The 25928-nt window shown below is 43.7% G+C and overlaps 1 protein-coding gene across 2 annotated transcripts in view; it reads right to left on the bottom strand.

The window, feature by feature from the left end:
* Positions 1–878: 878 nt before the first annotated feature.
* MDFIC (MyoD family inhibitor domain containing) overlaps positions 879–25928 on the bottom strand; it is a 76738-nt gene continuing 51688 nt past the window's right edge. For both annotated transcript variants that reach the window (XM_084810792.1, XM_084810793.1), the window contains one exon: positions 879–11590. In XM_084810792.1, coding sequence (XP_084666918.1) covers positions 11343–11590 — 248 coding nt within the window. In that variant the 3' untranslated portion in view covers positions 879–11342. The remainder of the gene's footprint in view (positions 11591–25928) is intronic.

The raw sequence follows: 25928 nt of genomic DNA, 5'->3' as shown, positions 1-25928 counted from the left end.
AGGGCGCAATCCTACGGAGATAGTCATCATCTTCCGAACCCAGAGGCTGATGACTATCCAATGCAGGGCAACTGGAGTACCTGTATTTTTGGCTAGACAGGCCATTTCGCCTGTCTAGCTGGGGAGCTTCAGAGTGGGGAGCTGCATGGCGCATAGGAAGCTGCATAACACGGCTTCCACATTCTCCTCCCATCCCTGTCCCCATGAATACTCCTTTTTTCACATCTCCATGCTCCATTTCCAAGCAAGGAGACAAAGCTGGCTTGGAGAGAACTGTGCTGGCTATAAGGGACCGGGGAGTGCAGTTTCTGGGAACCGAAAAATCCTATGGCCCTCTAGACAGTGTCTAGCGGCCACAGGATTGCTCGTTCCATGAGGATGAGTTGTTTTGAGATTGAACTTGTTAAATTTAATAATAGAATATTGTATTAACAGGATACATATACTTTAATTTTGGCTTGGGTTTTTGTTACTTGAATTGTTGGTATTGTTATGGTCTTTGGACTGGAAATAAAACATGGATAGCCAGCTGTTACATCCCCCTAATGCCACTAATGTCAGGTGTGAGCCATACCTGATGGGTGTAAGAAGAGGCATGTGTGGTCACCTGTCAAGCCACCTACAGCTCTGTTGGGCATAGCCTACCTTCACAACTCTAGGCAGCAACACACTCCAAGAACCACTCCAGCCTTGTGAGTGCTCTGCTATCTCCCATCTTAACCAAGATAGACCCCCCAGGCACCTTCCCAGTCTTACCATATTGGTGTCATTTCTATGTCCACACTGGTTCTTCTGTCATGGGAAGTGGGTCTGCTCAACTTGTCTCCATTCCTTCTCCAATAAGCCTAGATGTCCACTCCCATGTTCCTTGCCTTGTACAAACAGCATTGTAAGTTATATATTTTCTAAAATGTAGTGAGAAAGACTAGATGCATCATTTCACTACTCAAATATAATGAGAAAAACTAGATAATTCACATTCTAACTAGTGCCTTGGAATATAGTACCAATGACTGGCAAACAATGCTTTTCATATGGCATGATTTTTGACTACTTCTAACACATGACACAGTTTTAGCTGTATAAATATAACATTTTAATGTTAAAAGGTTCAAAATACTGCATTATAAATATACATTTAAAAAGCCACGATGGTTCAAGAGGAAAAATGCTAATTTAATTCACTGCGCTATCATATCTCCCCTCAGTTTTCTCTTCTAAAGGCTAAAAACGCCCAGTTCTTTCAGTCTCTCCTCATAGGGTTTTGTTTCCAGTCCCCGATCATCTTTGTTGCCTTCCTCTGAACCCTCTCCAGTTTGTCTGCATCCTTCTTAAAGTGTGGTGCCCAGAACTGGACACAGTACTCCAGATGAGGAGAGGAGATCAATGTACTGAAAATGAAATGTTAGGTAACAGCAGCTGTAAGGTACTGCTTTGAAGCAAAGCGACTCTGGCTAACATTGAGCTAAAGGCCTTTACTAAGCATCGGCCATAAACGTTTCGCAGAGCAGAAACATTTTCTCCCAGATGAAGAAAACTTAACATTGGAATGTAAATTAGGCATTAGCATGTCATAAGAAGAATAGTCTAAAAGGATCACAGATGACATGGGGGAGAAGTGGAATCTGGAGAACAAGAAAGCACAAAGGCATGATAAATTTCAGGGGGTATCAACAGGATAAGGGTAAGAGAATTAGGTAAAGTATTGACAAATGTGGTGCAGAGCTTTGGCCATGGGGAGGGGGGTCTTCAGGAAACCTAACAGCCAATAAGGGAGCTTAAATCCTATTGTTACTATTTGGGGTATATGGGGTAAGGTCTAGCAAAAGCCCTAAAACATAAAAAAAGAAGCATGCCCAACCTTCTGGATCCTGCCTCTGATCCTGGCACCTGCTCTGAGGTCATGCCTGCTCTGAGCCCTAAGTCAGTGCAGCACTTCTGTTGACAGATACTGCAACATGCTATTTGAAGAAAAAATGGTAAGACTAACTTCTTTTCCTTTCTGTACTTATGTGAGTGAATGGGTGAATTCTCTTTTCTATTTTGAATAAAGCCAGCTCCTTTTAACTAAGCTTTCTGTGGAACTGTGCTCTTTCAGTCAAAAGACTAGGAGCCTGTTTGAACATCACAACATTCCCCCATGGCTTTATTTACTCATGCAGGCTATCGCGGCATGCTGGGCACTTGTTTGCGCCCTTTTTGCACAGCACCCACAGGCACCCAGTTTGCTGTGGTTTCTTGTGTCATGTGAACACAGGCAACAGGGGTTATTTGAGGGTTAGACATTCCTCTAAAACATGCCATGGGTTATCTGAGAGTTGTCTATCCCTCAAACAACCCCTGCTCCCTGGGTTTGCTGGACATGACAAGCCACAGCAAGCTGGGTGCCCACTGGCACCTGGCACAATATGACATCCCCATGGACAAATTAACCCATGGTGGGCTGTCATGTCATTAGAACTAGGTCACTATCTCAAATGCCAAGTCCATCTTTATTCTCACTGGGCAGGGTTTTAGGGAACTGTCTCAGTGGGACTTTGAAGCATAAAAATCAAAACCAACCCAACTAGCTGTTGGGAATAAATTAATATTCCTTACATAAGGAAAAATAAAAGGGTTGTGGGCACTTCATTAGCAGTTGCTACTAGGCCTGCAACACCACTGGCCTGCACCAGTCCTGTACAAGCCACGTTCAGCTCTGAAAGATAAGCCAGTAAGTAATACATAACACAGTAAGAAAATAAGCCAAGGAAAGCAATAGGGGGTGCTTATAATGTAAATGTATGCAGCTCTGGATGGCAAATGGAATGTGCATGGTTGACCTCAAAATTATTTTTAAATACAGGTTTAATAAGTAATGAATGATTTCCTAGTAAATATAGCATGAAGCCTATGCTATGCACTTTCAAACGCTAAAAAGGACTTCATTCTGGGCAGAGCAACTATGATAAGGCTAGCAAAAAGGTTTGAAAGCCAATACGACGAAGCACAAAGCATTGTGTGACCCCATAAACAATTATTTAAAACTGATTTCACATTACACTTTGAGGGCTTTGAGTAAACATTGTCTTTAATCTTTGGATGGTGTAGAAATGGTGACTGTTTTGTTTAGTTCTATATAGATGAAAGCCTAGCTTTATGCAGGACCTAGAAATAACTTATTAAAAATAAACAGGAATCTATCAACACACAACTATAGTCTTATCTCTAGAGTTGTTGTTTTTAAAAAAGGAACTTGAGGATATAATATTTCTGGAAATTTTGAAGACATGGCAGTAGGGAATGGTTCTCCCCCCGACCTTTGGAAAGAAAATAGAAATGTTGGGGTGACAGAATAAAATATATGCAGTATTTACTTTCTTACCTAACCTAAGGACATAATGGGTATTATAAATAAATTGTCAGATAAAATTGTACTGTTCGGTATATTTATGAAATTTGAAAGTATAGATGCCTTCACTATATTCAAGCAATTTTATCTAATTTTAATGTACCCAGAGATGTACCTGCAAACTGCGGCACCCTGAGAAACCTAAGGCTGCAATCCAAAAGACATTTACTACTTAATTCCAAGTAAACATGCATAGGATTGTGCTGCGTAGGAACGTTACAGGGCAATCCTATACGTACCTACTCAGACAAGTCCCACTGAATTTAATGGACTTACTTTCAGGTAAGTGTACATAGCAGGAGAACGCAAAGGAGGACTGAAGCCAACAACTTAGTGGGCTTCGCTCCATGCAGACTTTCCTTAGCCAGGGAAAGCTCAAGCGGTGTGAAACTGGCTCCCCAACTGAGTCACTGATGATGTCAGGGACCCCACCCCACTAGCACGGGTGGGTCTCTGCCCACTGGTATCATCTGACCCACAGACCTTCAAAGGTTCCCCACCATTGGCATGTTGCAGCCTTAGTTTTTTTCCTGTTGGGAAAAAAGAGAATAAACCTAAAATGGAAGTTGCAAAATGAAAATTACACCATTGTAGTAATCAAACAGAAAACATTTCATTAGCTGGGCTTAGAATGTAAGAACATAAGAAGAGCCATGCTGGATCAGACCAAGGGTCCATCAAGTCCAGCATTCTATTCACACAGTGGCCAACCAGCTGTTGTCCAGGAACCCACAAGCAGGACATAAGTGCAACAGCACCTTCCTGCCTATGTTCCCCAGGAACTGGTGTGCATAGGCATACCACCTCTGGTACTGGAGGTAGAACACAGCCATCAGGAATAGTAGCCATTGATAGTCTTCTCCCCCAGGAATTTGTCTAACCCCCTTTTAAAGCCATCCAAATTGGTGGCCATCACTACATCTTGTGTAGTGATCCAAAGCACCAGACATGTGGAACCAATTGCATAAGGAGGTTTTGGTCTTGTGTTTCTCAAACAGGAGTCCTCCTTTCCTCATGGCAAACATCTCCCGAAACTTAAGAGCTGTTTTAAAAGCAGTTTGTAATAGGCCATTGGGTTCTAACATTGAAAGAAGTAAAACAAGAATCCCACCGGGCAAGCCCAAGCACTTGCTCACCTACAGACTTGCCATCTGGATCCTGGCCAGTACGTAGACTTCAGTATTATCATAAGCAGATGCAGAAGTAACTAATGAATGAGAGCAAGCCACAATATTTTGAAACTGTAGTGCATACATCAAAGGTTGCAGAATTAAACTAGGTGTTCAAACTTGCAACCATTCCACTGCTTGTTTGTGCACATGCACTAGCATGATTTAGGCTTATTTTGCAGTTCACTCCAAGGAAATTATGTTTGCTTACATAAATTAAACAAAATGAAACCTTCTGCCAAGGGAATCAAAAGCTGCAAACTTTTATCTTTCTATGGCTTTGCCACCACCATTTCAATATCCCCAATCCCTTCATTGCCACATGCCCACAGCCCTGCCTCATCTTGGTCAAATCACCATCATTTCCCTCCAAAAGCAGACTGCAGGCTTTTCCCACTGGGAATATTTGGGAAAGAGGAGAAAACTAGCCCAGGTACATTGCACCTTCACCTTCTCCAGATAGAAAATATATAGGTTCAGTTTTAGCTAAGCAAGCAGTTCTGTATCCCCAGTGCATGCGTGTGTGAGAACATGTATACTTCAGCAGTCCATAGCAGACTGAAAGAAAGCACTGATCTTCCTTCAAATGCCACACTTGAAACTCCTGGAAGCAATAGCTCCTTCTGGGTTTGAAGCATAGGTCCTCCTTGCACAATATATTACTAGGCTTGTTAAGTTTCTCTTTTAGAACATTTACAGTTTGACAATAGAATGGTTATGTGTGATTGAATGTTCACTAATTAAACGTATACACAGAAAACCCGAACTCATGTGCTTCGTGGACGCACCTTAAGAGTGCGTGCAATCTGAAGCAGATTCGAACTTCTGGCTAGTTTGAAGAAAAACAAAAAGAGATCTCAATATATCAGAGTGGTGCAACTTCAATCCCAACCCTTATCACCTATCTGCTGTTCCCAGGGCAAAGCAGCTAGAGAATGTGTGGCCCACAATACAACCCCAAGGTTTTGTGCAAACTATTTATGGTTGTATCAAGGGGGAAGCAACTAGTTTTCACTTTTCTATAGCAACTTACTAAGAAATAGCACTTTCAGTGCTTGGGCGCTATGGGTTGCTTCCACCAATATCCCTACTTTTTCACTCTCAACTTACTCCTTTGTACTAATCCTGGCTTATATAAAATTTACCATGGCTGCACCAAGGAGCAGGGATAATGCCTACTGTTTTTCACAGGGAACCGAAACATGGTGTGGGGCTTATTATTCCTCATCCCCAAGCACTTTTTGGCAATTAGCTGAGCGTGTTTTTCTCTACAACACTATCTATCTTTCTATCGAAACTGCTCTGCTAAACCAAAGATGAAAGCATAAAGGAAGAGACTATGTTGACGTGCCACTTCAAGAACGCAAGTACCTGAGTATTGTGGGATATTCCCAGACAACTATGTCTCTAAGACAGACATTTGTCTGTGGAAAAATGTCAATTTTTCAGGTCAATCGGTGTTCCAATAAAAATTTCAACTTAACATTTAAACCACGTTAAGAGTTTGGAGCCCTCTATCTATGCAAAGCCCTGCCAGCAAGAGCCAAGCAGGGTGGGAGGAAGATAGAGGCTCCTGCTACTCCAATTTTGTGGTTTTAAGCTTCTTGGCCCATCTAGCATCCTTACCTTCCAGTGGGTGGAAGCGAGGGACAGAGAGGCTTCTGGGTCTTGCAGATCCATGGCTCCTTCCCCCTCCTGCCACAACACCCCCTTTCCTCTTCCTCAGGAGCTGCCCCACAGATATACACAGCAGCTGGGAGGGGATGGGATGGGGAGATCCACAACTCTGTGCTTGTACCTCTGTCTATGGGCATGGAGCAGATTTCTACCATCCTATGGTGCCCCAGGGACTGTCTAGGAGCCATATGATTGTTCTGTAATTGTGCTTTAACTTTTTTCCTCAAACATTTCAGGTCAAATACTTACAGCATGTTCAGACAAAAAATTGTTTACTAAATACAAGTAAAATAAATATCTAGATCACTGAACTAAATTAGATCACTGTCTAGGGCAGGGGTGGGTATTTTGCAGCCCTCCATACAGTTTGGCATACAGATCCTATCATTCCTCATCACTTCCTGTGCTGGAGGGCTGATGGGAATTGTAGGCCAGAATATCTGGAGGGCCAGACATTGCCTACCCCAGCTCCTGGGCATCAGAACATTTTCTGATGCAAACTGAAAATTTTCCAATGCAAATTACCCTATTGCATGGTAAATGTTTCTGAGAAATTACATCACTACTCTTGGACACAAAAACCAGGGGTATGGATGTATCATAGACTTTTCAAAAACAGATGGAATAATGTAACCATGAGAAAAGGAAATAAATTACTTCTGTTCCTAAATGCAAGCCAGCGTGGAAGGAAGGAAACACTACCGACCCCTTCGTTATTCTAGCTGGGAATGAATGTATAACAAACTCCAGTTAACTTCAGTGTTGCTTATCTTTCTTTCTTCCAATATAGGGGAAAGTAAAGGTACATAAAATTATTTATGGTACTATATATTCAAGCTGATGCATGAAGTTTTAGTAACCTGGAAAAAACACTTAAGTAAATATATCAAATGCAGTCATGCAATTTTAGGTGCTATCCCACTTAAAAGAATTACAAAAGGAATTAAATTTGTCATTTAATGCTCATATTACAGCTAATTAGAATGAAATTACTGTGATCAAAAGTTATTTCTTCAGTAACTTAAAGTTTAGTATGTTATGCAGGGGGGTCAATTATTCCACTCATAACATCCGAGACTTCCAAAGTGAACAAACAGGGTAGTCAGTAATGGGTGTAACAGGAAGCCTAACTGAAAGCACTGTCTGTCTCTTTCTACAACCATCAGGATACTTCTGGTATTTAAACACAAAACTGTAATAAAAAGTACTAGGCAATGATTCAAAATAAAATTCTTTATTTCAAAATAGTGTTTTATATCAGTTGATCCAGTTAATAGAAAGTTCATAGAGGAAGTAACAAACTTCTTTTAAAAATGGGAAAGACTTCACAATTCTGTTTTAACTGAAGACCTCTGGTCTACACTTAAACGGACAGATTAGACAACTAGTAAAATGTTACTTCAACTGCACTTTGGCAGTGCGCAACTTTTAATCCTATATGGATTCCATTAGGTTGGCTCTAGAAAGCGTTGGAAAGAAATTATACATAGAGAAGTTTCTTAAACTATTCACTAACGTGCTCTCCTGCAGAGATAAATATCACAAACTGCTAATATTTCTATGACACATAGAAGCAGGATATGTTTAGCATGTCAAACAAATCGCACAGTCAACATTTCATTCTTGGAATAAAAATGGTTAATAATCTGATTATAACTCCCAAATAATTTGAAGGCTTTATACATCTGAGGCTAGACAAAACTTCCACTTTGGGTATTGGAGTAGTTAGAAAGTTTCACAACAAATGCAACAAAAAGTAGAAACACTCTTCTTGCATTTGTTTTAATGTTGACATCACCTTCTAGGAAGGAGAACTAACTATATTGTCCAGAATTTTCTTATTTGAATTTAACATTGTAATGCAAGTTCAATTTATGAAGTGCTCTAGAAGGAGAAGTTACAAATACACTATCCAAAGATGATGAGAATATAATCGAAACAGATATAATGTATTACTAGCCACAACAGTACAGTAATTCATTTTTCAATAGTGATACTGAACTCTTCTTAAATATTCCTGGATTAATCAAAGCTTGATATAGTCTGGAAAAATGGAACACCATACAATAATGTTTGCAGCACAGTTGCACTAAGAACAGAAGACCAAGAAAATTGTTTTTCGTTTTGCCAAATGCACACGAACATTTTGTTTGGTTTGGTTTGATAATGCTAAACATCCATGTCAAAGAATGTGGCAACCTAATATAGCCTCGTGAGTCATATAAATCACTGAAGGCATAGTTGCTCAGGGCAGTGTATGTCCCTCACACCATTCTCCAAAGATCATGCACATCTGCCAATTCTGCAACAGGAAATCCTTGCCAATGTAATACAAGTCTCTCTTGCCCACCATTGTACCACCACGTCCCTAATGGTACTGTGCTTTGAAAAAAAAACCCAAAGGCACTGCCACTCAATCTACATATTTCCTCTATTTCCAGGTATGCTTCACACTTTCAGGAGTTGTAACTAAGTGGGCTTGATCCTCAAGTTAGCTTTTCTATAAAACTCTGTTACTAAAATACTCATGAAATCATACCAGTGTAAAATCACTGGGCTGGATCCAGATACCTACCTGTAGAAGGGTGTGGTCAGAAGCCCGCAGAGCCTTCCTGAAAATGTTCCCCCAATCTCAGGGGGCCTTCCTGAAAGGAGTGGACTGTGGTTCGGGGGGCTGAAGGGGAAGGGGGGAAATAACAAAAAATCAGGTGGAGGCACTTTGTGAGTGGAGAAGAACAGTACCTCCACTCAATTTTCCATGATTTTCACCTTCTTCCCCCCCCCGACCTCTTCAGCAGCCCCCCCCCAAACCATAAGGATGCAGGGGGAGGCTCTAGAGACTGGCAGAGAGAGGACTGGGTGGAAAGTGAGCTTCCACCTGCCCTTTCTGTGGGCCGATACCTGGATTCAACCCACTATTTTTATTGCAGAAATTTCTTCTTTGAAGTACAGAGGATGACACATCAGAATTCATTCCTATAGTTGTAGCAGCAATGAATGGGAACAGCCAGCAGAGGAAGGAAAGATATTCCCTCTGCATCAAACATATGATATACTGAGAAGCAAGCAAGTAGTTCCAGAGAATGTATAAGTATCTTAAGTTTTTGGTAACAACTCAGTAGTAGGCTTGGGTAAATCAGTGTTTGTAAGTTCAGGCTTAATTTTTCTGGAATTTTTCTTTGTCACACACATGGATCATTCTTTAAAATGAAAAGGAACTGTTGCCACTCTATTCAGATCAAGAAAACATGGTCTACAGACCAAGTCCAAAAATGAGCAAAGACACTGGGAAATTTGGACTAACAGTGAATAGCTGGATAAGTCATTTGTTTACTTAAACTGAGTTAATGAATCACAAGAAAAACTCATAGATTAAATTAGCGCCACTATATTCCAACATATGGAAACATTCTGAAGTCAGTTGAAACACTGGGGCAGATTTTGATTATGCCATGAGAATAATTTTGTACAGTTAAAAACATTAACTGCCCTCTCCTAAACATTCACTACAAAGCCTTTACTTTAAGCAACAGAGTATGACATGCCTTCTCCTTTCAGGAACTTCAATTTCTGTATCAAGCCTTTTTCAACAATATATTTTAACACTTTTTAAAAGTCCACTTAAATCTTATTCGTTCTTTGCATGGGGAAGCACTTCCTGTATAGCTAGTCTCACTTTCTTTTGGACAACCCAGTGGTCGCCCTCTTGATTTTTCACATATTAGTCACGTCCAAGAACTTCCAGAGGGGTAGCCATGTTAAATCCATTGCAACAAAAACAACAAAGACGTTAACAGCACCTTAAAAACTAACAAATTTATTCTGGCATAAGCTTTCGTCCAAAACCCTTTGGTCTAAAAACATGAGTTTGTTGGCTTGAATGAAATTACCAAACAGTAGCTGCTTATGGACAAAATGGATGGGGAGGGGAGCCAAGTGAGTGTATGGTTCTTCCTATGACTGTCTTCAATTAGTGCCTCTAAAATCCATGTCATATCGTATAAGAACCATTTGGAGGGAGTAAAAAGTACTTTAAGGGAACAATTCTATAGGAATAAGCGGCAGCCTCCAAACTCAGTGGTGACCGCCTATCCAATGCAGGGCAGGTGGGGTATGGAGGGGATCTTGTTGTCTGCGCTCTGGCTGCCCTGCACTTGTGGCTAGACAGCCGAAATCGGGGGGGAGGCCAGGCAATGCAGAGGAAGCATCATAACGGCACTTCCACACTCCCTGCCCTTCCCCACCCCTGGGAACATCCCCTTTTGCCCTGCTCCATGCTGTTCTTCCAAGCCTGGAGCCCAGGGACAATCCGTGCCCCCTACAATGGGGAGGGGGCAGGGAGGTGGTTTTCTGGGAACTGACCTTGGAGCGCAGGTTCTGAGGTCAGTTCCCAAAAACTGGACAATCCTATGGCCATCTAGCCATGGTCTAGCGGCCACTGGATTGTGCCCTAAGGCTACAGCCCTAAACGGACTTGCCTGGGGCTTACTTTTGAACAGACACACATAGGATTATATTGTAAAACATGAACCAGATTGTTAGTGATGCAATTTAGATAGACTTAAATTATGAGAGAATAAAGTATTTCTTCACATTGCAATTCAAAAACATAAAGGACATACAGCAGTTCTATCAAGAAAAGTGTATGTTTTAAACAGAAGCTATTACAAATATTTGCCATCGAGAGAGTCACTAGCCCCACAAGAAATTATTATTATTACTTTGTTGGAGACAAGATGTGTTTACTCCAACTCTGCTGCTTTCAATTTCTTTTAGGAACTTGTTCATTAATGAAGTAGTCAACTCTTTAAAACACTCCTAGGTAGTTCTAAAGACCTCACGCCTCCCGTCTTCGTGCAGGTCACTGGATCTGTGTGAGAGGAACCTTTACAAAAGCAGTGAACAGGTATAGAAAATTAGGCCATGACGCATCTGTTCTTCTGGATTTTCTTCAACAATTCTTTAAAAGGAAGTTAACAGTGTACATAACTAGGCTGCTGTGAGAGCATTTAACAGTGTCCTTCAAGAGAGTTTAAAAAACAAAACACACACAAGAACTCTCTCTTTTTAAAAAAGATAAAAAATACAAAGGATAAATAAAAAAATTATGATGGGAAACAAATCCCACAGCATTCCATGCAGATTTCCAAACAGTCCGATGATTCACAACAGGCATCCATTATGCCGCAGTCCATGTCACATGGGCAGTTGCAGTCATCTCCCATTTCTTCTCCGCAGCAGCAGCAGCATGCCTCCGCTGGGCAGACGCCACATGATGCTTGTCCCAAGACAAGGCTACAGAGGGTGATGAATTCACAGAACAAGCAGGCCAAGATACAGTGCACACAGCAATCTTGAGAAATCAGGAGGGAGGAAGAGAGAAGGAAATAAAAGGTTAATACTCCATCCTAAGTGCCCTCTCCAGAAAAGAAAAGAAAAGAAAAGAAAAGGAAAGGAAAGGAAAGGAAAGGAAAGGAAAGGAAAGGAAAGGAAAGGAAAGGAAAGGAAAGGAAAGGAAAGGAAAGACCTTTACAAGCAGGGATCCAAACAAATGCTACATCTTTCCTCCCACATTACATAAGTTCACATTCCTTGTCTTCTGCTTCAGAGGCTCAGAATTGAAACACACAGTGTATCTACACGCTATAACTAATTTTAGCACATTCAAAAATGGCAACAGGGTGTTGACATTACCCTTCCATTAAATGAGGGCCTTATCCAGCCAGCAAACTTTAAGATATGACTCCCAAGCAAATCCATTATAGCACATAAAGAGGAACTGGCGTTGGGGACATAAACATTTCAAGTACAAAGTTTAAACTATAGTTGAATTTTCGATTAATGGCCAATTTCTGATGGGGAAAATGTGTAAATTATATTTAATGTCAGGCCTGTTACACAGCCATTCTTTGTATTCAAAATTTAAACAGAACCCCACCAGCATCACATGACAATACAGGAAATAAGACTTCAGGAACTTCTAAAGTCTGTAGCATATTCTTTATCATGTTCTTCATATGTTTTAGAATTTCTGAAGTGGGCATTCAGGTAACACCTCTCCATGTGAATCACCCTTAAGGTCTGTATGAAAACCTGATGGATCCTTCTAAAACCCACCTGTAAGGACATTCTGTAGGGGCTTCTCTGCCTACCTTATAGAACTCCCCCTTGCCCAAAATGTGGTATGGTGGCCAAGCTGACTGTGAATTATGCGAATCTGAGTCCAACCCATCTGGACAGCACCAGGTTGGGGAAGGCTGGCTTAGGGGTTTGCAAGTTTATTTATCTTTTTTTTCACGCCAACTGCACAGCTTTTTTTGTTCCAGAAAGCAAACTTTAAGGCAGGACTGGGGAACCTGTGGCCCTCTAGTTGTTGCAGGACTAGAACTCCCATTGTCACCAACTACTGAGGGTGGGGCTGAGTACAACAACATCTCGAAGACCGCAGGCTGCCCTGCTTTAAGGGTTTGCTATAGGGGGTGGGTATACTTTATTAGCTTTTTAAGATTTATATGTTGTGTACTGCATTTTAATTTAGTACTTAGCAATTTAAATATAAGCCATTTTTGAAAAGTTAGCATAGAAATGTTAAACTGAGATTTTTGTGAGAGGGTGAGGAAAGTATAATTTTTCTCTCTAAAGTTTGTTAAATGTGTGTTTTTTAATTGAACCACTGTAGAAATTGTTGGCAAGAGGATTAATCAGGAAGAATAGATAATTGTAAGATGTTTGTAATTTGCATAGATAATCATTTTGACTTAAATAGTTTTACTCACATTTGTTAGCGATGGACAGAAAAACACAAACACTTAAGGCTGAATGTAGCATGAAAAGTGGTCATGAGTCACAAAACAGGGAAGAGAAATACTAGTGAGCTAGATGGTAAAATAAGAAGAGTGGTTGTATGAATTATATGGGATTCTTTATATGAAGAATAAATGTACCTATAAGTGACCTTCATCCAAAGCCCAGCAGATATGACATGTGAAGTGAATCTGGGGAGCACAAGATCAGTGAAGAGGACCAAAGCCAGATTGATGGGGATTAATTAGCTTGTTGTCATGGAGATTGTACTTGAATAAATCTAACACACTTTGCTCTCCGATTTTTTTTAATGTAAAGGAGGAACGGAGAGGAGCAAATAGTTGTATGGGCTTCAACACTCACTCAAGAGAATTAGCTTATTTTAATGTTTTTTTCTATCCTGACAGTTTAATAAAAAGCACAAGAGAAAAAAAATATTTATTGCTTTATACCCTGCCTTTCAACCAGTTCCCAGGGCAGCTTACAAAAAGTTAAAATTACAATAAAACAAAGTAAAATAAAAACATTTCCTTAAAAAAAGTGTAAAACATACATACTCTGATTACGAAATGCCAGTAATATCAAGATATAACGATTCTAAGCAGAATGCAGACAAACGGTTACTGTGATGCAAATACAGTAGCCAAAATAATCAACAGGTATTATTGGCTTAGGTTTCAGGTTTCCAAAATGAAATCCAGTTTAAAAAAGGCAGGGAGGAACACACCCTGGGTAGATGGTAGGGCCATCTAGAACAACTTTTTTTTAAAAAAGAACTAGTTTTGTTTCAGTTCTGGAAAGAGCCATTGCAATCTATTTATGTAAACAGACAGAAAGCAGTGGTCTAAATAATGATAGTTTATTCTGGGATAATTAGCAGTGGCTAAAGTGTTCTATGCATGCCCAATTGCACAGAGAAATGGGGCACTATAATGATTCTAACTGTGGGTACTCTTAATGCAGATTGTTTTTTAAATTCTCCTTTTTATGCACATTCTCTTTGCTCAGGTTAGGCACCTCCAAGAGTTATATTTTGCAATTCTATTTCAAGCTTACACAGACAAATCAGCCTCCCTAAATATATGATTTTCCACCATAATTTAGATTGTAATTTACAACATAGTAGAGCTGGAGCAGGGAACCTCTTTCAGCCTAAGGGGCTAATTCCAATCTGGGAAAGATCCCAATGGTTGCATTCCATCAGTGGAATGGCAAAGGGCAAAGTGGGCACAGCCAAAGGCAGAGTAGGTGGGGCTTACTATAAATTTTAAGCCTACTCAGAATAAAGCAGAAGAAGGCTTCCCCATGACTATTCAGAAGTAAACAGAACTGAATCACTCAGCAGCTTCTTCCACAGGCCCTGCCAAGCTCCTGCAGGGAAAAACTCTTATCTCCAATCAGCAGCTGACTGGAACTAAAGATGTTTCCCTGCTGCAAAGTGACAAAGCCTCCCTTTCTCACTGTGCTGAACAGAAATGCTCTGGTCAGTTGCTGATTGGAGATAAGAGCTTTTCCTTACCAGGAGAGAGGGCAGGGCCTGGGGAAGAGGCTGGCAGGCCCACACAAATTATATCTGGCCTACAGGTAGGGATGTCAGAGAATTCTGCCACGGACTCCAGTGAGGCCGGATTCTTAAGAATCCGGCGCGGAACGGCCTCCCCCCCCCATGGAATCCCTCCAGGATGGAGGATACCTGGCGGCGGATGCAGCGGCGGCTCTGGCTGGTCTGCCAGCTGCTGCCGGGCTGCTGCGGCCGCAAATGGCAGCCGCTACGTCATTTGCGTCCCTGCTCTTTGCCGTAAGACGCTACGTAAGTATTTATGTAGCCTATCACGGCTTGGCAGCCACACAAATGGTGGCCGGCATAGCAGTCGCCATTTGCAGCCACAGCAGTCCGGCAGCGGCCGGAATTCTGGCTGCAGCTGGCCCCAGCTGGCGACTCCGCAGAGTCGTCGCAGAGCAGAGCCGGCCGGGGAGTATTCCGGGGTGAGGGACGGAGCACCTCCCCCACACCGCGGATGCCCCAGAACGGAGCCAGGTAAGTGTTTCGTACATCCCCACCTACAGGCCAGAGGTTCTCTATCCATTTAGTAGAAGCTCACTGAAGCTATGTATGGTCAGAGCGAGTGCTGGCAATAGGACTGATATACAGAATGCTACTTCACTTTTTCCCTTCCCCAAACCAGCCCCCTACATCACATGGCACAGTATGTTTGAAATTCAGAGTTTGAAAAGCATGAGTGACTGCTGTTCAAAGAAAGAAAACTAGATGTCCCAATGGAGCTCTCCTGACTATGGACAATTCTGTTGAAAAGCCTGATGCACTTCAGAATCAGGATCCTGAACAAGATTTTACTGCATAAATATTTGGCTCTTGTGTGGTCTTGCCAGCTACTTAAATGGTCACACAACAAAATTGAAAAGTTTTGTGAGCCAGTGCTTCCACTTTCCTAATAATTTGAATGTTGTCACTGCCATTGTTACAACAGGATGCATGGATTGTTTTTACCCAGTATTCATTGGGGGTACACAAGCATATAACAAAATAGACAGCTTTCAATTAGTCATGAAAATCGTCCAGTTCCATGTAAGGGGGCAGGGTCATTTTAATTTGGATCGTTAACACATCTGTAATTAGGTTCAACAGTTCTGTTACAGAAACTATGCATATTCCCTTAAGGCATTTCTTGGATCCAAATGCATAAATTCCCAGATATTTTAAATTGAGCTATAAGACATTTGAGGAAATGCTCAGTCTTGTGGGTGAGGGGAAGATAGCAACAACAACTAAAAAATTTCTGAATACCACGATGACTCAAAACAAACACTTCCCATCTTTAAAATCTAAATATATTCAACATAAAACTGAACTGTTTAAAGTCAATAGAGCTCTCTCACACAGCCTGATCTAAGGGGTTTTCTTCGCAGTATACAGCAATAAGCTAATACACGTGATGTTTATCAGAACATACGCAGCCCTACTGAATGAGACCAGGAGTCCAGCATCCTTCCTCTAACAGTGGCCAACCATAGCAGGGACAATGGAAAAAGCCCTTCCTGTTTCGGAACATTGTCTCTGAAGACAGATATTCCATTTAGCTATAATGTCCAATACCCATTGCTAAGCAAAACTTCCATGAATTTCACCAAGACCCCTTTAAAGTCATCTAAGCCAGTGGCAGTGAAATCTATAAAATAATTGCTACCTTCTTTTGTCAACCCTAAATTTACTGCCACCCAATTTAATTGAATGACTCCAAATTCTAGTGTTCTGTGAGAGAATTTTATAGACTTGTGTGCCCCTGACCAAAACCTTGTAGTCAAATCCTATACGTAAGAAGTAAGTCTCATTGAGTTCAATGGGACTTACTCCCAGGTAAGTGGGTATAGGATTGCAGCCTGAATAATCTTTCTTCTAAGAAACAGTCCCAAATTCTTTAGCCTTTCCTCATATGGAAATTGTTCAAACTTCTTGATCATCTGGTTACTCTTGTCTGCACCTTTTCCAACCCTCTTGGAGATAGGGAGGCTAGAACTGTACACAGTATTCCAAATGCAGGATATAATAAAGCATTATTGCACAGGCAATATTTTCATTCCCTTTCCAAATAATCCTTAGCATGGAATTTGATTTTACACTAATGCTGCACATTTATTTTACATTTTCATCTAGTATCTACCATGATGCCTAGATCTTTCTTTGTTAATCACAGCCAGTCCAAATATCATCAGAGTATAGGCGATGTTGGTATTTGTTTTCTTTCTCTGTTTTATTTATTTGCCCCAATGTGCAACATTTTATACTTATGATGAACTTCATTTGCCATGTGTGTGTGTTTTGCCTATCTGTTCAGTTTGGAGATCCAACAACTTACAATTTTATTGTTCACCACTGACCCTAGATCCCTTAAGAATCAACACTGGTCCAGTGTTAAATAAACTACAAACCTTGGGGGGACCCCACTTCTTACCTCACTTAACTGTGAGAACAGTCAATTTATTAATACTCTCTGCTTGTGATTCCTTAAGAAGTTAATCCATAAAGTGATCCCTCCTCTTATTCCATGGCTCAGGAGCCTTTGGTGAGAAAGTCCAAATATACAATGCCACCAAATCATCCTTATCTATAGGTTTGATGGCACAGTCAAATAATATTAAAAGGTTGGCGAAGCAAAACTTCTCTTTGCAGAAGCCATGCTAACTCTTTGTCAGCAAGGCTTATTCTTCCATATGTTTAATATAAATTCTAGTTTTAATAATGCTTCCTACTAGTTTATCTCATGCAGACATTAGGGTAATGGGTACGTAATATTCTGTCTCTCTCCTGGATCACTTTTGAAAACTGGTGTGGCACTGACTGCCTTCCAGTTCTTCAGCAAGAAAGACTCAATGACAAACTGCATAATTTTGTTAGAAGGTCAACAATTTCTTGTTTGGGGGAGACAGGTCAATTTTTAAGTCATAATGAAGGGCTTTTATGTCAAATATGCTCAGTTACAAAATGCTGGCCTGGGTCAGGTTTTAGCTAGCTATATTCAGAGAGATCAGGAAATTCAAAGGAAACCTCTAAGCATTCTGCTCTATCACAGCAAGAATCAAACGGACAAAACTACTATCAAAGTGGCAGCTGAGGTCCTCAACAAGGCTTCACTCAAGACCCATGCAGAGATGGGAACAGAAGTCTCAGCAGGGGTTACAAGACTTGTATAGACACTAGACAGAGGCAAGTTGAAGGCCAAGGTTAAACAATGAATGCCAATAATGGGTGGGGGGAGTCAAGCCTCAGCCAAAATAGTCTAACTGTTCATGTACAATAAGAAGCTTTTAGGATGGGGTATAAGCTAATGAAATAATCAAAAATAAAAGCTGACTGAAATATCTGTTTTGTTAATTATCTTTACAGACATAAAGATATTCTTATACATATCTATCCGTGATTATTAGATAGATAAGGTAGATAAATAAAGATAGATGATAGATACACACACACACGCTCAAGTGAAAGCATGGTAATCCAGACTGATGGCACCATATTTAAAAAGAACAACACAAAAACTAATGAAGTCAACAGGTGGGGCAGAAGATTCCGCACTCTTGACAGATCTACACTTACATCAGAATGAAAACATTAGGTTAACCAAAACAAAACAAGCCCATTTCTATCATAAATAGACCAGCAAAAGCAGGAAACCTCTGAACAGGAAAAGCAAAGCTGAAATAATACAAACCTAGCAGATCCACAAATTTAAATCCCTATCTGTTCAAATCACATAGAAAGCTGGAGGTGAGGGACGCTAAAGCCTGGCCCATCTCCAGCTTACCTCCCTTACAGACTCTTCCCTTTTTTCCTCCAATACAAGAAGTGAGCCCAGCTAGGAGAAAAGTGTCTGGGGTCAGCACGGCAGTAATCAGCAAGAGCCAGGGCCTGCAGGAGAGGCCACCACCACCACTGGGGAAGAGGCGGGCCTGCTGCTGCTGGGCCTGCTGCTGCTGCCGCCGCCGCCGCCACTGCCGCTGCCACCACCACCAGGCCTTCCCTGGAGACTTCTGCCTGGCAGACCGCCAGTCCCTGCAGGACCAGGCCCCCAGGTACCGAGCCAGCTGTGCTGCTCCACCTGCCCTCCCTGGAGGGGCTACATAAGCTGGCTGGCTGAGGTGGCCTGGGAGAGCCAGGGCCTGCAGGAGAGGCCATCACCATCACCGGGGAAGAGGCGCGCCTGCTGCTGCTGGGCCGGCAGCGGCTGCTGCCGCTGCTCCTGCTGCCACCACCACCACCACCACCACCACCTGGCCTTCCCTGTGGACTCCAGCCTGGCATTATTTTTAAGGGGATTTTTAATTGGTGTGTGTGTGTGTGTGTGTGTTTTCCTTTTCCTGGGGGATTTTGTTGTGGTTTTAGGGGTGGGTAGCCTGCCTGATAGGCGGGAGCGAGGGGGCATGTATCCACCTGATGGAGGCAGTGGGGGGAGTGTTGGGGGCCAGAAGATACCGAGGCTGGGCGGCAGGCGCTGGCGGAGCGCTAGGGGCAGGCCATGCCAGGTAAGGGGAACAAGGGAGAGATGTGTAGTATCTGTCCCCTGCTCCGGGCCTGTCCAGAGCCAAAGGATGACTGCGGGAGATGTGACCCCATCTTCTGGCCTTCATTTGCTGCTCTGCAATGCCAGGTCTGTTACCCAGAAAACCTCCCTCATCATGACATGATCCTGGATGAGGGTGCAGACCTGGCATGTATTACGGAGACCTGGCTGGCCGAGGCTGCTGCTCCAACCCTTGCAGCCATGTGTCCAGCTGGATTTTCGTATGCACAGCAGCCGAGGGCTGGGGATCGGGGAGGGGGAGTGGCTGTTATCTACAAAGAGTCCTTGGTCTTCACCAGACCCCCTCTCCGGGAGACCAAGGTTGCTGAGTGCATGTACTGGAGGTTGGGCCTGAAGGGCAGTCTGGGGATTCTGCTCGTGTACCGTCCACCCCGCTGCACGACTGACTCCCTGGCCGAGGTGCTTGAGGTGGTCTCTGATGTGCATGTACAGTCCCCTAACTTACTGGTGTTGGGGGACTTCAACGTACATTCGGAGGCCATCCTCACAGGAGCACCTCGGGACTTCATGGAGACCATGGCCTCCTGGGAGCTGCATCATATTCTAACTGGGCCCACCCATGTAGCAGGTCATGCACTAGACCTTGTGTTTGTTTCTGGAGAAGTGGGGAGTGATCTGGAAGTCAGGGGTATATCCACCACCCCTTTGTCATGGTCAGATCACTATCTGGTGACGTTGGACTTCTCGGTTCCACAACCCCTCCACAGGGGTGGAGGACCAATTAAAATGGTCCGCCCCAGGCGTCTTATGGATCCAAATGGATTCCTGAACGCGCATGGGGATTCTCTGGGGCATGCCAACGGCCACTCGGTCGAGACCCTGGTAGGTGGCTGGAATGCCGCAATCACTGGGGCATTAGATCAGGTGGCTCCGAAACGCCCTCTCCCCCTGAACAGGGCTCGGACTGCACCATGGTTCAATCCGCGGTTACGAGCTCTGAAACAGGAGGTGAGACGGCTAGAGCACCGGTGGCGGAAGTCTCGCTCCAAAGACGATCAGACACGGGCTAGAGCTGTATCTTCAGCCTATCACGTGGCGGTGAAGGCAGCAAAAAAGGAATATTATGCTGCCTCCGTCGCGTCTGCAGAGTGCTGTCCCAGGAGGCTGTTCCACGTGGTCCGGAGCCTGGTCGGTCCTGTGGCTCCGGAACCACTGGAGCATTCTAAGGCCTCCTGTGAGGCCTTGGCAAGGCACTTTGCAGATAAAATTGATCAGATTAGGTGTGTTACTCTGCACGCTGTGGATACAGTTAGTGAGCAAGAGGCGGCCTGTGGCAAACCAGTTTTGTGGGATCGGTTCCAGCTTCTTCCTCCTGATGAAGTGGACAAGGTGCTTCCATCTGTACGGCCGACCACCTGCTTACTTGATCCTTGCCCATCTTGGCTCATTATGAGCTGCAGAGAGAGACTGGGTGAGGGGATCAAGGCGGTGGTGAACGCCTCCCTTGAGGAGGGAGTGATGCCATCAGCCCTCAAGGAGGCAGTGATAAGACCACTCTTAAAGAAGCCCTCTTTGGATCCTCAAGTTTTGAACAACTTTCGCCCAGTCTCAAATCTGCCATTTTGGGGCAAGGTGATTGAGCGGGTGGTGGCGGTGCAGTTGAAGGCACACTTGGAAGAAACTGATTATCTAGACCCATTTCAGTCGGGCTTCAGGCCTGGGCATGGGACAGAAACGGCCTTGGTCGCCTTGGTAGATGATATGAGGAGGGCTCTGGATAGGGGTGAATGCTCCTCCCTTGTTCTCCTCAACCTCTCAGCGGCTTTCGATACCATTGACCACGGTATCCTCCTGGTAGGGATGGCGGAGAATTTCTCCCCGAAACTTCAGGGGGCCGAGCGCCAATGTGTTCGGCCCCCCAAACAAGTTTCGGGGAGAAATTCTCCGCACCCCCCCCCCGCACCCCGCACCCCCCCGGGACGGGACTTACCTTTGCCGAATGTCCCTCCCGGTGGTGGGTCCGGCCGGCGGTTCGGCAGGTGTTCGTCCTGGGCAAGAGCGGGAAGCCTGCCGCCGCCGCCATTGCAATGAAAGAAAGAAAAAAAAAACGCCCCCGTGATAGGCTACGTGACGATTAATGTAGCCTATCACGGCTAGATTTGTCAGCCGTGATAGACTACGTAAATCGTCACGTAGCGTATCACGGGTGACTTTAAAAAAAAAAGAAAAAAAAAGCGCGTACGGATAATGGCGGCCCCCATAGGGAGCCGCCATTCCCGTTCCTTATTTGGTCGCTGTAGTCTACGTAAATCTTTACGTAGACTACAGCGAAAATAAGGGTAACGCTATTTGCGTTGCCCTTATTTTCGCCGTAGTCTACGTAAAGATTTACGTAGACTACAACGACCAAATAAGGAACGCGAATGGCGGCTCCCTATGGGGGCCGCCATTTGCGTACGTGCTTTTTTTTTTTTAAAGTCACCCGTGATAGGCTACGTGACGATTAACGTAGCCTATCACGGCTGACTTTGCAGATCTAGCCGTGATAGGCTACGTTAAGCGTCACGTAGCCTATCACGGGGGCGTTTTTGTTTTTTTAAAAAAACTTTTGAGTTCGCGGCCAGGCGAGGCGGGAAGCCTCCTCCCCGGCCTGAATTTCGGCCGGGCGAGGCGGGAAGCCTCCCCCCCCGGCCTGAACTTCGCGGGGGGAATAGCGAAGCACCTCCCCCCCACCGCGAAGAAGCTTCGAGGACAGGTAAGTGACTTTCGTCCACCCCTACCTCCTGGACCGCCTGGAGGGGTTGGGCATTGGGAACACCGTATTGCGGTGGTTCCGGTCCTTCCTCTCCGGCAGGTACCAGAGGGTAGCACTGGGAGAGGAGGTTTCGGACCCGTGGCCACTTACTTGTGGGGTGCCACAGGGTTCCATCCTCTCCCCGATGCTATTTAACATCTATGTGAAGCTGCTGGGGGCTATCATCAGGAGGTTTGGGGTGCAGTGTCATCAATATGCAGATGACACGCAGCTCTACCTCTTGTTTAAATCTTCACCAAGGTTGGCCGTAGAATCCCTGTCCAAATGTCTGGAGACGGTGAGTGGCTGGATGGGGAGGAATAGGCTGAAGCTGAACCCTGACAAGACCAAGGTACTTTTGGTGGGAGACAAGAGGAGGCTGGGGGATGTTGACCTGGTGTTGAATGGGGTAAGGCTACCCTTGAAAGACCAGGTCTGCAGCCTGGGGGTCATTTTGGACTCCCAGCTGTCCATGGAGGCTCAGGTGTCAGCTGTGAGCCGGACAGGGCTGTATCAACTCCATTTGATATGGCGGCTGCGCCCCTTCCTTCCCGACCATCTGCTCCCGACCATCTGCTCCCAGAGACACGCCCTGGTCTCCTCTCGTTTAGACTACTGTAATGCGCTCTACGTGGGGTTACCCTTGAAGACGGTTCGGAAACTGCAGCTGGTACAGAACGCGGCGGCTCGCCTGATTAAAGGCAGCCACCGGCGAGATCACATTACTCCAGTGCTGAAGGAGTTGCACTGGTTACCAGTTGTTTTCCGGGCCAAATTCAAGGTGTTGGTTTTGACCTTTAAAACCCTATATGGTTCCGGCCCAGCCTATCTTAAGGAGCGCCTCCAGCAGCACCAGACAGGCCGCTTAACAAGATCAGCCTCAGATGGCCTTCTCTCTGTCCCATCAGCCAGGACAGCTAGACTGGTGGGGACGAGGGAGAGGGCCTTTTCTGTGGTGGCCCCCAGTCTGTGGAACTCCCTCCCTAGGGAACTCCGTCATGCCCCCTCTTTAATGAGCTTCTGTCATGCATTAAAAACGTGGCTGTTCAGGCAGGCATTTGGGGTGGGTTAGGGTATTTTAGAAAATGTTTTTATTGTAGAATTTTATTGTTTTAAACTGTTTTTATTGTATGTTGTACATCACCCAGAGTGGCTGGGTGACCAGCCAGATGGGTGTTTAATAAATTTAATAATAAATAAATAAAGTAGGAAGGAGGATTTCACATTCCCCAGTTATGTACCCCTTTTTCCTTTACATTGGATCTCTCTCTTCGTCAGTGACTGGGGCAGATCCAAGTTTAAACACATACATCTCCTGGTGTAGTTTTTGACAAAAACCTGTCTCTGGCTCAGAGTTGCAATTCTTTAAAAATGTTTGCTAAAAAAAATCTGCTTACACTCAAGCTGATAATACATCATGGACCCAAACACTCCTTGCTTGCAAAATTTAACTATGGGCAGCATAGTAAAATAGTGGAGGGAACAATCCTATGGTTCCCAAACATTGTCTGAGAGATAGTGGGGATTTCCATAGGATAGTGGGGATTTCCCCACCCAAGGTCAAAGACAGAGCTCCGACCTCAGAAGGGGGAGTCTGAGATCAGCCCCCTCACAGCCAGGATCGAAAGAACCAACTGGCTGGCCTCCGAGGTTGGAAGATCGGTCTCCAAGATTGGAAGATCAACCTCAGAGAAGGAAGTGTTCCAGTTGGCAGGGAGGGGAGGAGACCAGAGAGACCAGGATGTGAGCTATCCTGAGCCTCTTTCAGCCTCCTTCCCTCCCGCTCTGAAGCATGGTCACTAGACAGGCAAAACAGCCCATCTAGCAAAAAACCCATCAGTTAGAGGATGGGGAGCCCAGGAGAGCATGAGAGACATGGAAACCTCTGAGTTTGGAGGCTTTCAACTGGTAAAGGCACAACCCACAGGATTGCGCCCTAAGAGAATAAGGTGCAAAGTCCATGGTTTATACTCACTAAGTTTATATACACACACACACACACACACACACACGGACAATAGCATCTGCTGACAGGCCTCCAACATCTATTCCAATATCTATTAAGAGGAAGAAGAACATAGCAGTCTGCAATCTAAAAACATGACTGCATTGGACACTATAGCAACATTTTCCAAATTAAACCACAGAAGTGGGAAATTGCGCTCTGTCCCCCCCACCCCACCCCGTTGATGGGTAAGGTCTGAAGTGAAAATTTAAGCACATTTGGCTGAATGTGCTTACATTGCTCCACAGGATTGGGAACCCTGAGTTCCCTGTCACGTGGAACACTGCAAGCATGCTCAGCTAAACATGCTTACCCTTCCACTACAGACCTTCCCCATCAATGAGAAAGGGGCAGGGCCACAGCGCATGTCCCTGGCTTCTTCCACATGATTCTAAAATTGAATGCCTGAATAAAGCTTATATGATACTCTGGGAACACAGCCATAAAAGTGGCATTTTAATTACTCATGTGAGTGGTGGGAACCGATAAAGCATATAAAAGGCAAAGAGTGGGGGAAATACAAGCTGGCTGAGACTGACAGCAACAGTAATACAAGAAGTTCAGAGACTGGCATAGCACATGTACAGGGGCATTGCTAGGTTCTTAAAAGAAATGGGACACAAGCCCATAACAAAAATTTGCATATCTATCTCTCTATCGATGGATGGATGGATGGATGGATGGATGGATGGATGGATAGATAGATAGATAGATATAATATATCCAAGTCTAAATGTACCTCTAGTGTGTGTGTGTGTGTGTGGTGTTTGCCTGTGGTGTGCTTGCATGTGTGTATAGATTACATACAAGTACAAAAAAAGGGCCACAGTTGCAGAAACTGTGATAATTATAATTTGTATAATAATAATAATAATAATAATAATAATAATAATTTGTATATACCTGTGATACAGATGCTTCTGTTATCTACCAGTATATGTACAATTGTATTCATATGTATAATTATAATGTTCTAACAACAACCCTATTCTAAATAGATTACCAACATCACTACATGATTTTGTGTGTTTCCATATTGTTACAGTATCATATTAGTATAACCTGACCCACTTACAGTTGTGTGTTTGTTCACTAATTTCCTATAAATTACATAATACATACGTAAGAAGTGTGCACTGACCCCCCCCCCACTTCAACTCATACCCCGATTCAGAACATGCAGAACATCAAGCTGCAATTCTCCTGACAAAAGTAACTTGTGCTGGAATCCCATGCACACTTCTCTTTAGGGGAAGCCTCATTAAACACAAAGGGGCTTCTGAGTAGGCATACATAGGATTATATAAATGAGCAGTATTTATCTCCCCTCCACTTAAAAAACAAAGCCCAAACGCCTATTTTTCTTAAAGCTTTCTGTTCACAGTAACATAGGAAGCTGTTGTTATTATTAATAATATCTGACATTCTTTTTAAAGAACTACCAGTCCCAAAGTTTCTTTTGCATAGGCAGGAGGAAGGGACAGCTGGTGAGAGGAACGAAGCACCCTAATAACTGAGGAAACTAACCCCAGGGACAGTGAGGGACAGTGCTACTTATGATTTACAGGCCCAAAATATGTGAATAGAAGTCTAGTTCACAAGTTTCCTACAAACCTTTCTGAAAAATTTTCCTTGTAAAATGTTGCATCTGAAAAAAAAATCTTCTTTTGGAAAAGGGTATGAAAGTGTATGGACATATCTTATTAAATAAGATCTACCAAAAAACAAAGGAAAAACCTGCAGCTAATTTCCAGTGGTGTGCATAGTCCTGCCATGTGTGTGTGAAAAGAAGAATGGTGATTGGAAATGGGTTGGGGCGGGGGGTAGAGAAAAAAGAGACAAGTGCCTCCTTTCAGAGAGGTAGTACTTCAGAGGAATTTGGGAGGCTGTGGAGGGTTTGTAAGGATTACATGTACTTAAATTAACTTTATGAGGTCAGGTTGGGGGATACGTGGCTCAACAACGCTACAAGCAAGAAGGATCTTGGAATTGTTGTCGATCACAAGCTGAATATGAGCCAACAATGTGATGTGGCTGCAAAAAAGGCAAA

The sequence above is a fragment of the Heloderma suspectum genome, chromosome 7, assembly GCF_057233095.1.
Source record: "Heloderma suspectum isolate Gila_16-S chromosome 7, 16-S_ref, whole genome shotgun sequence".
NCBI lineage: Eukaryota > Metazoa > Chordata > Lepidosauria > Squamata > Helodermatidae > Heloderma > Heloderma suspectum.
This window is presented reverse-complemented; position numbering and strand designations above follow the sequence as displayed.